At 44.1% G+C, this 16,260-nt stretch overlaps 1 protein-coding gene and 1 long non-coding RNA gene across 5 annotated transcripts; both read right to left on the bottom strand.

Annotated features, from left to right (window-relative positions):
• Positions 1–1,355: 1,355 nt before the first annotated feature.
• On the bottom strand, positions 1,356–7,577 carry LOC125552151 (oxysterol-binding protein-related protein 3A-like). Its single transcript, XM_048715632.1, has 10 exons — positions 7,188–7,577; positions 6,230–6,323; positions 4,182–4,298; positions 3,487–3,559; positions 3,288–3,406; positions 2,925–3,046; positions 2,595–2,771; positions 2,277–2,421; positions 1,992–2,170; positions 1,356–1,854 (listed from the first exon to the last, which is right to left on the bottom strand). The coding sequence occupies exons 1-10, from the start codon at positions 7,301–7,303 to the stop codon at positions 1,605–1,607; spliced, it is 1,392 nt and encodes a 463-aa protein (XP_048571589.1). The 5' UTR covers positions 7,304–7,577; the 3' UTR covers positions 1,356–1,604.
• Positions 7,578–9,110: 1,533 nt separating this feature from the next.
• On the bottom strand, positions 9,111–13,432 carry LOC125552150. 4 transcript variants are annotated; one of them, XR_007303447.1, is made up of 5 exons: positions 12,885–13,432; positions 12,100–12,660; positions 11,338–11,397; positions 10,534–10,807; positions 9,111–9,710 (listed from the first exon to the last, which is right to left on the bottom strand). It is a non-coding gene; the product is annotated as an uncharacterized LOC125552150 (long non-coding RNA). The 4 variants fall into 4 exon arrangements; XR_007303444.1 differs by having other exon boundaries at positions 11,338–12,660; XR_007303445.1 differs by having other exon boundaries at positions 9,111–9,688; positions 11,338–12,660.
• Between the last annotated feature and the right edge of the window lie 2,828 nt (positions 13,433–16,260).

The following is a 16,260-nucleotide window of genomic DNA, read 5'->3' as shown; positions in this document are numbered from 1 at the left end:
TTTCCACGCTCTGTTCGTACTGCCTCCGGCCTTCCTTTCGTTTCCATGTTCATTTATGTCCGTGGTGATTCGTTCATGTGATGGCGATTTCTGTAGTTTGCGAGAGAGGGAAAATGTGGAGCGTCGATATCAGAGGGGAAAGAGTGAGGCGTCACAGACCCCTACCAGAAGGGGATCCACATCCACAGGTTGGCCCCTGGCCCCTGACTGAAGTGGTTTGGGTTTGGGTTGGGAGATGGACAGACGGATGGTGGCCGTGCAGCTAGAGCAGAGAGGGACATCCTGCTCCTACTCCGGCTCCGCGCTTGTTGGATCGGATCGGATCGGAACCGGACGGAGAGCCCAGCATAGGCCCCATTAATCATCCCTGAAAAAGCCTGTAAATGACGGCAGTTGTGCGATTTTCATGGGCGCCCGTCCGGCGTAGCTTGCCCGTGCACGCATGCGCGCGTGCGTGCCGCACTGTCTAGATAGATAGCAGGGAAGTGATCTGAACTGGACAGGTGCACCGCGGGGCGCCACTGGAACTTGATCCCATCGCATGCGGAACGCGACAAGTGGCGGCCGCTCCCCATTCGCTCGCTACGTACTCCGTCACGTGACATTTATCTTCCTGTTTCCTCTCTTTCTTTCTTTCTTTCTTTCTTTTCAGAGGATTTCAGCCCCTGTGAAACGGAATTTCAATCTGTCCACGCCAGTGAGAACTACCCAAGGCTCAGCCTCACCCCCCTTCTCCCCCTCTCACCATTACATCCAAAATCATCATGCAAGCTGCTTCTTGGTTCTGGATCTGCAACTACTCTCTCGCCTTAGAGTAGGAAGTACGCGTCGGTGCCAAACAGATCCTGATGTAACTGCATTTAGGAACTGGTTCTTGCGGAGCAGGAGCACCAATCCAATCCAATCCAAGCTTATGATCATGTACATGGCGGCATTGATCTTTTCCATTATGGTAAAGCACGCACTAAAGACTGCTCGGGCCGGGGCTTGGCTCAACAGAACTGGACCAAACGCATCGGTTAGCTACAAGACGCCAAGGAGTGCAGGGCCACGCAAACATCACATTCATCACCGTGCGACCGACCGCCATCAGTGCCGCCCATCCAACACACTGACCCACAACTTCCCGTCATGATCCAATCAACAACTTCTCTGATAGAGAGCAAGTTACAGTCGACATCCCTGCCTGCCTCTCAGATCAAGTACGCACACGCTTTCGAAGCTACCGCGGGCCAATGGCTGCAGCTTCGGTCACTTATATTCGATGAAAAAATGCAAGGGTCCATGTGTGGATTTGACTCAAGTGTCTCAATACAATACAGGAACCGAATAGCCCCCCAGTTGCGACGCGATAATAATCTTCCTAATTTCCCACTGAAATTGATCTTAAATAAATTTCACCAGCTTCTTCTAGACTTACGAGAACAGAATATGGACTACATCAAATACACAATCACATCCTGAACTGTATCACAGCATGAAGAGAAAAAGTGGAAAGTCATGTAATACTACAAGGCACGGAAACCGCCGGTATGCATCAGCACAAGGCCTGAAAGCGTTTTCGATGAGAAAATAATATATGGGTGGTTTCAGACCCTTTGAAATCATTGGGAAGGCAAGTCGCCATACTGCCACGGGTTGAACTCGATGGAGCTGACGTCCTTCTCCTCGGCAGCGACGCTAGAGCTGTCTATCGCAGCCCGGTGCTCGGCGTATCTGCCATTGTATTCATACACCTCCAGGTCGCCCCACGGGGTAGGGGAGATGTCTTCCGTCATCTTGAACCATTTTGGAGTAAATTGCTCCCCCTTGGTGTCCCGAATTTTCTTCTCAGCTCTTTGTTGTTCTTCAAGCCTGAAAGCATGAACACAAACATCAGATAAATACTGATGAAAGGCAAGCCACATTCCTCAAATGGCAATATGATTTGTAAAGTTGAGTTTCAGGCCGCAACAACTAGCTATGGGAAGTATAGAAAAGTCAGTAATTACCTGCTCTTGTGTGCCCCAGATTTAGACATGTCGCCCTTCTCAAGGGCATATCTGTCGGGCCTTAATCGGGAGTCTGAAGGCAAGAGCTTCTTAGGTGCTGTATCAAAGCTATTTATTTTGTGCGCAAAGTATGTATACTGGTACTTGTCATTCGGTGGAGCAGGAGCAGCTTTCCAGACCTGGGACAAGTACAATTTCAGCAGCAGCAAATATCCACTAGTAAGACAGCACGCCTAATATTAACCTACACTCTCTGTACTGATGAATACTGAAAGAAAGCCTTGCCTCTTTTAGCTCCGTCCCTGGAAGAGGATCACCTTCTTGATCACAAGGCTGGTAACTCATGGACTTGTTCCATTTTCCTGTCATCATTATTTTCGGTTCTTCAGCTGCAGTATATACATACCCATCCACCTCGAATCGCCCAGCCCTGACATAAACAGTAAGATGAGATGGGCCTAGCCGCATTATGAACTAGAATGAACTATTGAACTCTATGAATGAAAACAACCACATATGAGGCCGCATTGTAATGGGAGATTAAAGATCAGCAGAACTACTACAAAATACTAAACTGAACAAGGACGGTCAATACTAACATACCCAAACCAGCCGCATGGCTGGAAATACAGCACAGCTTTGTCTCCAGTTGTCAGATTTGTCAAGACCATCTCTCCAAAAGAGTCAACCCATGTGCGCCCAAATATCAAGTTGTTGACCTTCGTCAGTGGTGGTACCAGTTCCAACACGACACCGGATTTTTTAAGTGTCACTCTAGTCCTGTGATGAAGAAACACGTTCAGAAGTTAGATATACATAAATGGTTTCTACAGAACCATGAAATCAATTTGCTATTTTAACCATATAATAAGCTTTTTATAGAAGCTTTCAGACACAAATATATCCATACAAAATTGTATCTCAATCAATTACCTTCCAACTGGATACACTTCCACTGAGTTTCCCAAGAACTTTGTCTTCAACTTTGATGTGATGTCGTAAGTAAAATGATCATTCTCACAGTGAGCTGCACCCATCGGAGGATGATGGCTTACCTATGAAAAAATAGACTAAGAGAAGTGAATACAGTAAACAAAATGCAGAATTAACATGGCTGATTAACAAAGGGTAATAAAGAGTGAGATGGTGCATCTGTATGTTAACTATACACACTTGTTCATTGGAGGGGAGTGAAAAGGTAGTAAGTGCAGATAAAATACTTCCTAGTATGATGACCATTCCCAAAGTTAATTCAGCTTGTTTTTGCAATTGCAATATTTCACATCCATCACTAACCTGCTCAGCAATAAATGTAATACCCTGGTGGTTAACCATCTCATATGTCTCTCCAAGGATGGGATTGAAAGGCTTCCACGTACGGTGGTAGGCTAGGTAGGCTGACAAAGCCCATGTAGCTGAAAAGTAGGGTTCAAAGCTCAGTCAGCCAGAATATTGCATTAGAGTAGAGTTGCAGGTGAGGGAAGGGCAGACTCACAAGCATATACCATCCGCATGTGTGGATCCTCACATTCATCTGCTTTGTCTAACAGGTCACAATATTCCATCAACTGCATTCAGTATAAACAGCTGACATATTAGTAAATAATCGTTGTAAGATGCTGATAATTTATTGCCTGTAGATTCTACTGATAATTTATTGTCGGTAGACTCCATGCTATGCTTCGGCAAGAACAGGAAGAAACGGGAGAGAAATCAAAGAACGACTGGCTATTACAGATCTCCAGAACGACTGTCAATAGAATCTCAAAGGATGACTTAGCTGCTGATTTTCAGTATTTAACCTACAACCCTACAGTGACCAAACTTGCAGTCACACCAAAATAGGAATGCTATATATAAACTTTACAACTAAGAACCAACAGAAAATATATAGTACGGAGTAGCTAACTTTGATGAACCTTGACAGAAAATAGTTTACTGAAGGGGTCAAGTACTACTGATTATATACAGACTAAGACTAGGCACAGAATCAAACAACTGCAGACACATTGTTCAGTGTGTCAATTATGCTGTCTGTGGACTCTTGTCACTCTCCGTGGGGCTTTTGGCCTTGCTTGGCAGATCAATTGTTGCATTTTCACACTCTGCCCTGGTCACTGTTTCTGTATGGTACAGTAGCTAAGATGTACAAACATTGAGAACTCTAAATCAGAACTTAGGACTACGAACCTCTGCCATTTTCTGAAGCATTGACATCGGCTCAAAGATGATGACTGGAAGTGTAACAAGTGACGTTACATCTGATCCTATGTACTTGTTCATCATCTTCCAGTAACTGTCGCGATCCTGCAAGTTGACTGCAGTGTCAAAAACATAAAGTGCAGCGATAATGGTATACAACTGAATTTTGAGGGCTTGTAAGTGCCTCGTCACTTTACTTGTTTTAGCTAGTAAACCAAGCACAGTTCTCGGAGTAATAGTTTCCTCTAGGAAGAACACCATAAAAAGGTGAAATGTTTATTGCACAACATGGCAGTCATTATTATACTTATCAGCAATCCATGACGCAGACCATCACACAAGATGCATAGAAGTTAATAGTTCGATAGAAACCAACAGCAAAAAATAAACAATGGCTCATTCTCACTAGTAATAACTCTTAGGGAGTTCTGATAACTGCAGTGTCAAAAATAGCATAGAATTCAGCAATGGACACAATAATGGTGTAGAACTAAAAATCGTGAGGGGTTCTGAGTGGCTCGCGATTTACGTTTTAGCTAGTAAACCAAGCACAGTTATCAGAGAAATAGTTCCTTCTAGGAAGAAAACCATAAAAAGGTGAAATTTTTATTGCATGACATGGCTGTGATTATTCGTGTGTTGCAGCGGAGTTGGATATATAGTTTATAAATACTGTGTAGAATACTAATTCAGTCCTTATGATTTAAACTATGCAAGAAACTTCTGCATAAGAAAAAAAACTTAGCATGAAAAGTTTTGCATGTCACAATTAAATGCAGTGTGATTTAAAACCAACTAAGAATGCATTGATGCATGTTGCATGGTAGAGGATTCTCATGCGTACATCAGACAGATGCTAGTGTATCAAGCTAGTAAATCTAACGGCTACAACAATTTTGATTTAGTGGAAGCAATGTGATTTAAAACCCACTTAGAATGCACTAATGCATGTTGCATGGTAGAGGATTCTCATGCGTACACTGAACAGATGCTAGTGGATCAAGCTAGTAAATCTAACGGCTACAACAATTTTGATGATGTGGAAGCAGTCAGCACGCATGTTGAGATAATTAGAAGTAGTGGGGATCACTCTCTTAGGTATATATAGGATAGGATTATCACTGAACCTACCGTTGTCACCATGTGTTCACCTCTTAATAAATAAGATTGATCAGATACAATGTTTTCCAAACATCAACATATGGTCTGTGAATCATGAGCAAACCATGCGCAAGTATACATCATAAACATGACTTTACTAAACCTGTGGGTTGATAATTAGATTGAGGTAGGGTCCAGAACTACAGATGACTAAATAGGTGGTATTTTGGCAACCTAATGACCAACACGAGTCCCGTGCAAAACCTAACGTCTGAATCAAATTTGCTAAACTAGTTCAGATATGCAGTGCCTCTGAAAGTCTGAAGAGTCCACTAAGCACATTGTTAAGGTATTATTTTTAATAACAAGACTTCAGCAATGTGCTGACCTCAAATTAAAGGGGAGAATACTATCTTGAATCGCATGCTTCCAGGAGTTTTAGCTTCACATGTGGTAGAACTTAGTTGCAAGCTAAGCGCTTCAAAGATAACACCTCCATAAATATTTTTACCAACAAATGTGCCTTATTCACGAAGTTGAGGTCCAGTTTAAGTATATTTTATTGAATTGAATGTAAAGTTGACTGGAATGTAAAATATTGTCGATCATGTCCAACTCTTTGTTTATCAAATACTTTCTTTAGGATAAGTTTATCAAATACTTTTGATGACCTAAGAAATGCACTCACATAGCATCAATGTAAGCCCCGAAACACTACATGTATGATTAAAGAGTTCATTAGTGCCTGCAAAGGAAATGCGGATCCAGAAAAACAAGCTTCAACGATGAGTTCCTCTTATGAGAATCTGATATGCATACAGGTTCATTTTATATTTAAATTTCGAGACTTGGTTTCATAATGGCTGAGTGTCTGAAACAATATGAGGTTATGCCTTCCCCGAAGAATGGATTATTGTTAAATCCTTGATCCTCACCTCCTGTTTCCATCGCCCTTTCATAGCCTCTGCTTCCGCATCGTCTGTGCCTCCATCTGGGTTGATAACTTCAAGCCCTTCATAGCCAACCAACCTGTAGACAGCACAAAACTGTTCATTAATTGTTTGAAAGTACCAAGTAAAGAACACAAATTTCTTCAACTAAAAGAATATATATTTACAGGGGAGACAGATAGACATCTGACAGCAAGCACATTTCAGAAGAATTCAAGCCGCAAAATGCAAAAGAGAAGAATAAAGTGAAGAGACGCCAAATGATGTGCATGTCACTTTCGCAGTATGCCAAACTTAAATCTGCATCCACCACTTGCGCCGCAATTCAGTGCAGAGCACACCCTGTCTGCTTTGAATTGCACATACAGAAATTGCATGTACTTAACTTTCACAATATCCTATTTGAGGCATTACATGCTAGTATACTAGATATCCAGAAAAAGAATCAACTTCAACCGATTATTGACTACTCCCTCCGTTCCTAAATATAAGCCCTTTCGAATGTAGTCCGTATTGAAATCTCTAAAAAAAGGCTTATATTTAGAAACGGAGGGAGTATATCATACTAGTATTAGGTAGGAATTGCTTTTTCTACATGCTGAACACAGAGATCAGTGATCTCTACAGTGTTTCTACAAAACAGCAACTAAGCTACTCACCGGACAGTGCAATCATTGAGCTACAACAAACGATAGTACGAGATCATGTAACACTACGATCGCTAAAGTCTCGAGCTTGGAACTCAAACGAAGCACGCAATTCCACAATTCGCCAAAATCAGCTCACGGGGCCGACACCAAGGAGCTGAGATCGCGCGTGGAAGCAACAGATCAAATGGCGGAGAGGCAGCGGTAAGCATATGCATAGTTCCCGAAGAAATCGGGAGAGCTCGAGGCGGATCTGAAGAGATCGGGTAGGTAGGTAGGCCGGCGCGGAGACTCACCCGTTGACCGATTTGTGCACGGCGGTGCCCCAGCTGCGCACGCCCGCGGCGATCGAGGAGAAGAAGCCTCCGCCACCGCCCGACGACGCGGCCAGGTCCTGATCCTTGGACCCCATCGCCGGCGATCTGCGCGGTCGGAGGGAAGCTCCGGCGCAGAGGAGTCGGGGAGGGGGATATGCTAGGGTTTGGGACGGCGCACGCGGAGGGGGCGGCCGCTAACCCCTGCCTAGAGGAGGTGGTGGTAGAGGAGCGCTGCTGAGGAGAGAGCGGCAGCGATGGCGATGGCGACGTCGCCGTGTGGGAGCAGGAATACTAGAACGAGACGAGAGAATTTGGAACGGCCGCGGGTGGTGAGAAGAAAAGGCCGAGCAGTCGGCGAAGCGAACCGGCCGCTTGAAGCGCAACGTGGGTAGGCGAGATGACCACGATGCCCTCGCTGATTCCGCCCCGTTTACAATTCCAACTCTGTCGCCGGTGGACCGTTGCCGTTTCTCAGAGCAAGTATAATAGCGTCTAGTCAGCTGGCTACAAGCTGTTCCATCTTAGATAAAGTCTAACTGGAAGAAAAAAAATACAGGAGAGAGAAGGGAGCGGATGCTCCGTGAGTCGCCGGCTGCAGCGCAAGGCTCGAGACAAAGAAACTGCATGCAAGGGCTTAAAGCTAGCGCGGCTTCCTCCTCTCCAATCAATTGCATTTTTCTCTCTGCCATGCATGTAGACATTAATTACTATAGCTAATGCCTACAGCCAGCTTTATTATACGAGAGTTCTTTCTTGGTGGCTACAAGTGACCTGGCATTCATATAGAGCCCGTCACTCGCTACACCGGCGATTTCTTAGCTACAAGTGTGCCCGTGCGTTGCGTTGCTCGGGTGACAGTGCAGTTAAACGAATGGCTTTTTTAGGATGAAAAGCATGAATAGTATCATGAGGTGACATTAAGACCTACAAAATTTTATTCAACCACCGGTAGGGTAGGCGCATCAATCAGTCTTGTTTCAGTTTGATATGTTGATGTCCAAAAGCAGAATTTTAGTTCAGAGATTGCTCGGATCTGCTTCAACTCCATACTTAACCAACTACGCGGATCGGAGGCCTCTCATAGTATAATTTGGTGAAGTTGCTGAAGCTTAGCTTTGTGAAGTCGAATCATATAGCTTAATATGTTTACGACGACAATGCCATCGCCAAGTGGCATAACTTAGTTCTGAATCCCCCTTCTGAAGAACCCAGTCGAAGCGCTATTCATGACGCCGCCGTTGTTCCCTTCTCACAAGCTTGCCACCGCCAACCCTCCACCTCACTCTATTTAGCTCGCCACCACTCCATTGCCTCCCTCTCCTACCGCCGTCCTCCTCCCTTCATCACCCTCTTCCACATCATTGGCCTCCTCCCCAGCGTCGTCCTCTTCCCCGACACAAACCACCTCCCCGTCGTCGGCCTATACTACGCTCGTGATCAACCCCTCAAGCAACAGAAGTTGACCAACATGTCCAAAACGGTGCATCTCCTCCACGGATGCTGGAGCGCCGTGCTGAAGCTTCAATATTTCTAGACATTTCAGAATAGGCTTATATGTATGTTTCTTGCCCTCAAGTTGCCGCCCAATGAAATATTTTAGCATTGTTAACTTCAGCTAGAAATATAGTATATCTGCTTTGGTAATAGCTCATCTAAATAAATGATGTTTTTCACTGGTATACTCTGCACGCAATCTTTCATCAATCTCCCACACATTGATATAAAATCACTGCCATTTGACATTCAATCACCAATTGTAATGAAACTTTTTATTCTATTTTTTGCTGGCTCTACAGGGAATATCAAGGTCACGGCTACCGGATTTTTAGTTAACATAATGTTACAATAAAGAAATTTAAGGATATGTTACAAACTTCAATATCACTACATTTACAATCCATATGTGATAAACAATAGTGGCCCGTAGCTCGTACATGTACAATATCCATGTTAGAAGGTCCAGCACACTTTCCTGCTTCATCCTTACTAAAGTTAAGAGAATAGACATACAATGTGTCATCCTTGCAATATGAGAGGCAAAGTACAGACCCACAACAGTATTTCAAGTAGGCATAAGAGAGAATATATTGCATTACTTCTATAAGGCTGCTCCCAGTGCTAAGCCTGACGTGTAAGTAGAAAATTGATGTGACATCTTAATCAAGGAGTAGAGAGAATCGTTTGGTAACCCCATGGAGAAACTATACCAGCGCAGGTACCTAGGAGAAAACAGAGTTAATACGATCCCGTGCGCTGAACTGAATGGTCGCCCCAACTCCCCCATGCACAGCCCCATCCGCCGCTTCTTCCTCGCCCCGCGCCGTCGCCCCAGTGCGTCACTTTGTCCTCGAACTGCAGCGCTGCCTCGCCTCTGATTGTCGCCCGGAGCCGCTATCCCATCCCCGATTTTAGCTTGCATCATTGACCATCGCCCGGAGAAGGTCGCAGCAGCACCACTGGCTCCTCCGGTAAGTCACCACCTGGTAAATGGTAAGGGCAAGCCTGCATTGCGAAAGTCCATCGATTCTGTGTTTGATATAAACTTTAGTCGTCCATTGATTACATTTTTTCACAAGTCAAGTCCATCGGTTCCGAGTTTCTTGCCAAATTCTCATAAACTACAGTATGTCGATTTCTTTTAAATATCACGCCCATCTAATTTGAGTGTTGGTGAAAGATTGTTTCATATATATATATAAGTCTGTCACAATCTTTTTTACAGAATCAAACTGAGTTGAGTCCAGTTTAGAGTTAACAAGAAAAATTCAAAGAATCATTGTTTTTAAGGCGTCCTCCCTTGGACGCTTAGGCGATAAGGCACCCTGGCAGCGCCTTACAAATATGCCCGCCTTAGGCGCTTAGGCGTCGCCTAGGCGCTAGAGCGGGTGGTGCTCGCCTTAGGTCACCTTATCGCCTTAAAAACGATGTAGAATATAACCCTATTTTTTTGTAGAACCAAAATGAGTTCAGTTCAGCCCCAACCGAGTTCAGTTCAGTTTAAAACCAAAAGCAATTTTAAGGTATTGCTATCTAGTATTGTCAAACAGCAAGTTTTTGACACAATCAAACTGAATATTATTGATCTTATGGGAATGCACAAGGATGTATTTATCTGAAACCAATGATTCGATCAGATGAGGCTATGATGTATTGTAGATTTACAAGAAATTGGTTCAGACTGATAGAGTTCTGTTAGGATTTACAGAATTACTCTGTTTTAAGAAGCTGAAGCAAAATTTGAGGTACTGCTATTTAGTCATACACAAATTATCAGGCAACAACTATTTTGAAGGAATCAAACTGACTACTTCTATAAGAAACTTACTTGAAGTAGACACTTGAAGAAACATGTTTCCTGTAATCTAGACACTTGAAGTAGGCAAGCACCTAAAATAAACTGAATATGAAGCTCTGCAATTCCTTCATTGGTCCTGACATATTGGATCCTTCGCCATCTTGGGTTCAGGACTCTTTCTTTCCAAGAAATTATAAAAATCTTCTTACTTTAGTTGCTTGTTAGCTGGCATACCATGTGTCATCTCATTCCAACAAACACTGGAGGACTAATAAACATAGTCCTGGTCTAGTTGAATTGGTTTCTAAAAAGGAAAATCATAATATTAAAAATTACAAGTTGTCCAAATAGAAAGATCAGTTTAATTTGACGATTTGACAGAGAGTTACAATACTGGAGAAACTGGGGATTTCCAAAGTCAACTAGCACCAAATAATAAAGCAAAATCAGGTTATACATCCACTTCTTTCTATTATGGAAAATCTATGCATTCTGCAAAACACTAAAATAACCACAGAATTTGCACAATTAGAAACAGCAAGCTTCTGACACACTAATCAGATTATCCCTATGGAGCTCAAACTTGTAATTAGAAATACTGGACTGGTACAGACTACAGTAACCATCTACTTTTGTCAATCATTACTCCAAGATCAAAATGTGATAATCATAACATAAGTTTGCTTCATGGAAAAATTGAAATATTTGCTTGTACTCTGGTGATAGCTATACTCGTTCCTAAGATAACAAACATGTATTTTGACAAACAGATGAGTATTTTTATCCACTTTTTTGTGATCGGATCGTCCATTGAGCAGGCAGGTAGAGGCATACATGGGCTTTGTAGCGCTGGCCTGATGTAATGTAAAGATAGAGGTGCCAACTGTTAGTCACCTGCGAAAGAACATGTGTTCATCAGAGCCTGGACTCCTCTTTTCCCAACCTCTGTAGCAAATTTAGGTTGGAAAATTCGTGAAAAATTCTCCAGTCATCATCTGCATGAGTTTCTTAATTGCTTGCATCTGTATGTATATAGACTGTCATGGAGTAACTCCTCTCTCAGTGCATAAGAGAATGAATTTCAGAAAAGGGCCATTTGGCGATGACTCATGTGAGTTGTGTTCAAGCCACTTGACCAATGATGCAACTAAAGTATGTCTGGAGAAAGTAACCACATAGATATAGGTCATATAGAAAAAAAATTCAAGCCAAAATTTTAAGATGAAACATGGTAAGCACGATGAGAGTTTTTTCAGTTTTCTTCCCTTAGGGGGCTTACCAGCTTTTTGCCGCAGCAGCCTACTACCATGACTCATGGTAGCAGGAAAATTTCAGTACCACTAAAGTGTAAACAAAGTATTCGCACAACTGGAGCAAAGAAGATGACAAGATGGAAACAGTGATCATCATTATAGATAAAAAATAGGATGGTGAATAAAATAATTCTTTCTCCTCAATCTGACATAGCAGAGCATGAGTACACCCAAATAGTTACATAATTTGCCTGCTTTCCGTACTACCTAGATAATTAGATTTGCTTGAGGGAATATGTAGAAATTAGAAAAGCAACATAAAGTAAACTGACATTGTTCTTACCTTGCAAAATTGAGGTGCATCAGTAAGAAAACTGAAACTTGTTACCCTGTTGCTTGCACAAGTAGCAGGCTTCCTAGGTTTGAATCACCCCAAGAAATCAATGGGTAAATTGCAGCCGCTGCTCTGTTCTGCTCATTGTGCGGGAGGGCGAAGTGGTTAATACACTTACATAGGGACGGATTACATCGCAAATTCGACAGCCAACAATGACAGGGCCACATCTTTGAAGAAAAACACATCCACGATGTGATCTTTACTCCCTTATAGCCAGTGGAGAAAGTAGATGGACAGCGCCATCACCATCACAGACGCAGGGTTCATCCCCAGCACCGGCGGAGCTTTGTCCAGGCTGCAGAGGCGACGACGCGAGGTTCATCTCCGTCTCACACAACCAGGCGTCTACCAGCGGGCGGCATGCCCTGTCGAGCCGGCCCCGGTGCTCCGTCAAGGCTACTATTAGTGCAGTAGCAGGTCGTTGCGCACCTGCTCGCTTGCTTCATGCCCCTGTATCGCTTCTCGACGTAGTATAGTTGTCGCCTACTCGCTGTCGCTATTTGCACCCTGCACACACACACACCAGCCACCAATTAACATATATGTATACACACAAGCAGCCACGCACCACATCCTCTACAGACCCAGGATAACATCTTCTACACACCCTGAATTGACGATGTAGCAACAATTCTATAGTCAAATTTCATCAAACACTATGTTTGCCTCAAAATCAGAATATTATGGTAGGGGGAGTGGGATCCAGGGGCCGGCGAGTAGGGGAGGTACACCGGGCGGCAAGTAGGAGGAGTGCGCTGTCAAGGGGGCTGGGCACCGTCTTCAGCGGCGCTGTGGGACGGACGCCGATGAGCAGCTCGTCTGTGCTCCCTGCATGTCCGACGAGCAGCTCGTTCGTCCTCCCCGCATGGCCGACGAGCAGCTGCGCGAGATGCGGCGGATTATCCCGATCTCGTCCAGATTCGGCGATGGCGGAGCGAGGACAGGCACCGAGGAGAGGATGGACGGGGGCGCGGCGGCTAGCAGAGTGACGGGGCGTGTGGGACGGACGCCGATGAGCAGCTCGTCTGTGCTCCCTGCATGTCCGACGAGGAGCTCGTTCGTCCTCCCCGCATGGCCGACGAGCACACTACTAGGAAAAGGGCTATAGATAGGATTGATACTAATGGCGCACCATGGAAGCAGTGCGTCACTATTATATACTAATGGCGCACCGGTTGGTGATGCGTCATTAGTGTGGAAAACACTAATGGCGCACCAGAAACAGGGTGCGCCACTAGTATTAAATTATTATTTTTTCCATTTTTTCATACATACTAATGGCGCATCAGGTCGAAGTGCGCCATTACTAGTTCTAAGTAGTAATGGCGCACCAAGCAGACAGTGCGCCATTATTGTAAAAAAATTATTCTTTTTTTTGCAAAACTACTAATGGCGCATCATTTCACAGTGCGCCATTAGTATATATATTTATTTATTTTTACTTTTTTGCAAAACTACTAATGGGCAAGAAGATTGTAAATAGATAGCTAGCTAAGATCGATTGTATTTAAATCGTAGTCTTCATTTCTCGATTGTATTTCATGGGCACTTTTTGATATCATGAATATTTTTAAATTTCATGGGCACTTTTTGAATTCATGAGGACACTTGATCTCGATCTCCATCTCGATCTCGATTCCCCCCTCCATCTCGATCTCGATCCCCCTCCATCTCGATCCCACCCGCACCCTCCCCCGCTAGCTCCACCGCCGCCGCGACCCACCGCAACCCTCCCCCGCTCCACCGTCGCCGACGAGCACCCGGCCCCCCGCACCCTCCCCCGCTCCACCGCCGCCAACGGGCACCCCCCGCACCCTCCCCCGTTCCACCGCCGCCGATGATGATATTTTCAAGTAACAAATTTGAACATATTTTTTAAAAAATTATTACTGTTTTTATAAAAAAATATTACTGTTATGATTTAAACAAGTTTGAACATATTTAAACACAAATAAATATCAAACAGCATTTAAAATGCATAAAAAAATTGGGGAGCCTGGGAATCAAACCCAAGACCTCCTAGTGTGTGTGTTGCGTGCTGATCAGTCGGGCTAGTGGGGGGCTTCTGTTGTAGATAGGGTTAGGTTGTAGATAGGGCTAGTGGGCTAGATTAAAACAAAATTCTAATGGCGCACCTAGGGGTGGTGCGCCATTAGAATAGTCGTACTTATGGCGCACGAGGGTGTGGTGCGCCATTAGAACCCTCCCCTCACTCCACCTACTGCCCTCGCACTGTGTCCTCCCTCCCTCCCTCGCCAGATTCCCCTCGATCGACCACCGCCATCCGCCGCCACCGCAGCCGCCCACGCGCCCCCGCCATCCGCTGCCTCCGTCCGCCGCAGCCGCCCACGCGCCCCCGCCGCCTCCCTCTCCCTTCCTCCCCCTCGAGCGCCGCCTCCCCCTCGAAACCCTAGAAACCACCGGAGATTTGGAGCCTCGGAGCCCCACGTCCACCAGGAGAGGAGGCCCCACGTCCAGCAGGAGAGGAGGCCCGCGACCTCCCCGTCGTCCAGCAGGAGAACAGTGTACGAATCCCTCTTCCCCTTGTCTCTTGCTGATTTTCTTCTTCATCTCCTCCAATCTCTGACGCGTTCTCATCTATAGCTGTGTTGTGCTGTTGTGTTGTGTGAAGGAAGGACTTGGTTCAACAAGATACAGAGAAGCTACTGCTGTGGGTTCGACTTGTTTGGATTTTGTTCCCCTGTCACCAAGGTGACCACTTGTCTCGCCTCTCTCCCCCTCTGTACAAGTTCATGGCTGTGGACTGCTATGGTCGATGCTTGTCTCAGCTATATGCATTTGATTTCAGACTATATAGCTTGTATATGCAAAGTGCAAAAATTTCCGAGCAATGCTGTACTTTTACCTGCTAGTTTCTTTGGCATGGTTTTTATTCAAGTGAAACCAAACCCTGACAGTAACACATTTGCTTCTTATTGTACATGACTATGTTTATTGTGTTGAAACATCTGTCTGATCTAATTAGAATGTATATGTGAGTTAAATAGGTCTGATTTTTGTTTTACGGGGTGGTAGAGGCAGCATCCATGTATTTGGGTAGCTAGTGGTTGTTTTTTGCTGTGTTGCAAGAAAGGAGATAATGTTGGCTGAATGTGCTTGAGGAAGAAAAGTAAAAAAGTGATTGGAATCGCATGCCTAGAATGTTGTTCACTTATTGTCTTCATATTTAAAATCATCTGTTTTAAGTAAAGTAGGCTCTGAGAAAAACCTTCCAGAAAAAGCTAAACAGCACAAATATACTGCTCTTGGATCGATGATTTGATTATGTAGCATAACCAGCACAGAGTAAGTGAGAGACGAACATGACGCTGCACATTTTTGTACCAACAGTTGCACAAACTTGGGGCTGCACAAACTTGCTCCTAGGCCAAGAGAGAGATTAAAATTGAGTACTCCTAGGCCAAGAGAGAGATTATGTTAAAAATTCAGTTAAGCAGGCATGGTACTCTTATTTTGAAGTAAAAATTCAGTTTAAAAGTCAGTTAAAAGTCCAGTTTTAGAGCTTGGCTCCCGATCTGACTATAAAGTGTACTGCAAACTTATTGCTAGCAAGTTTAAAATTAAGTAAACACATGATTCAGTGCACACTTGAATACACATGATCTGCTTGTGCTTGTGACTGACTTGGACACATGATTCTGACACATGTATTCAGACACACATAGCATGTCTGAAACCCCTAGGAAATCATTTGCACATTGTCAACCGAGTATTTGTCATTCTGAAGAAAAATGCACTGTATCATGTATTTGTCCATGGTTTATAGATGAAATTTGCCATGGTGCATATAGTAAAAACAAAGCCATGGTCTGTAAAATACATTTGTCATGCTCCATGAAATTAAATTGCCATGGTCCAAATGTAGCAGAAGTTTCAAGTAGTGTTTTGTTTCTGTGTTTGAATAGGCAGCAAACTTTCTATTCTTTCTGTGTTTGTACAGACTTGCTAAACTATTGATGATTTTTTGTTGGGTGACCTATTAGATCTGGAATGGAAGCTCACATAAGTTGAGCTGATTTTTGTCCATATGAAAGCAGAGGACCATATGGTCTGTGGCTGGGTTTTGTCTCCGACCATTGTGTCGTG

This window comes from Triticum urartu, chromosome 4 (genome assembly GCF_003073215.2).
Source record: "Triticum urartu cultivar G1812 chromosome 4, Tu2.1, whole genome shotgun sequence".
Lineage (NCBI taxonomy): Eukaryota > Viridiplantae > Streptophyta > Magnoliopsida > Poales > Poaceae > Triticum > Triticum urartu.
Note: the sequence above shows the minus strand (reverse complement) of the source record. Positions and strands in the feature narration are given on the sequence as shown.

What these genes read in the sequence shown, in the direction of transcription:
- LOC125552151 (XM_048715632.1), bottom strand. Translation starts at nt 7,303, where the DNA reads ATGGGGTCCAAGGATCAGGACCTGGCCGCGTCGTCGGGCGGTGGCGGA. An exon ending in TGCTTCAGAAAATGGCAGAG is followed by an intron (nt 3,560 to 4,181) that starts GTTCGTAGTCCT and finishes TACTGAATGCAG; the next exon opens with TTGATGGAATATTGTGACCT. An exon ending in TTACATTTATTGCTGAGCAG is followed by an intron (nt 3,047 to 3,287) that starts GTTAGTGATGGA and finishes ATTTTTTCATAG; the next exon opens with GTAAGCCATCATCCTCCGAT.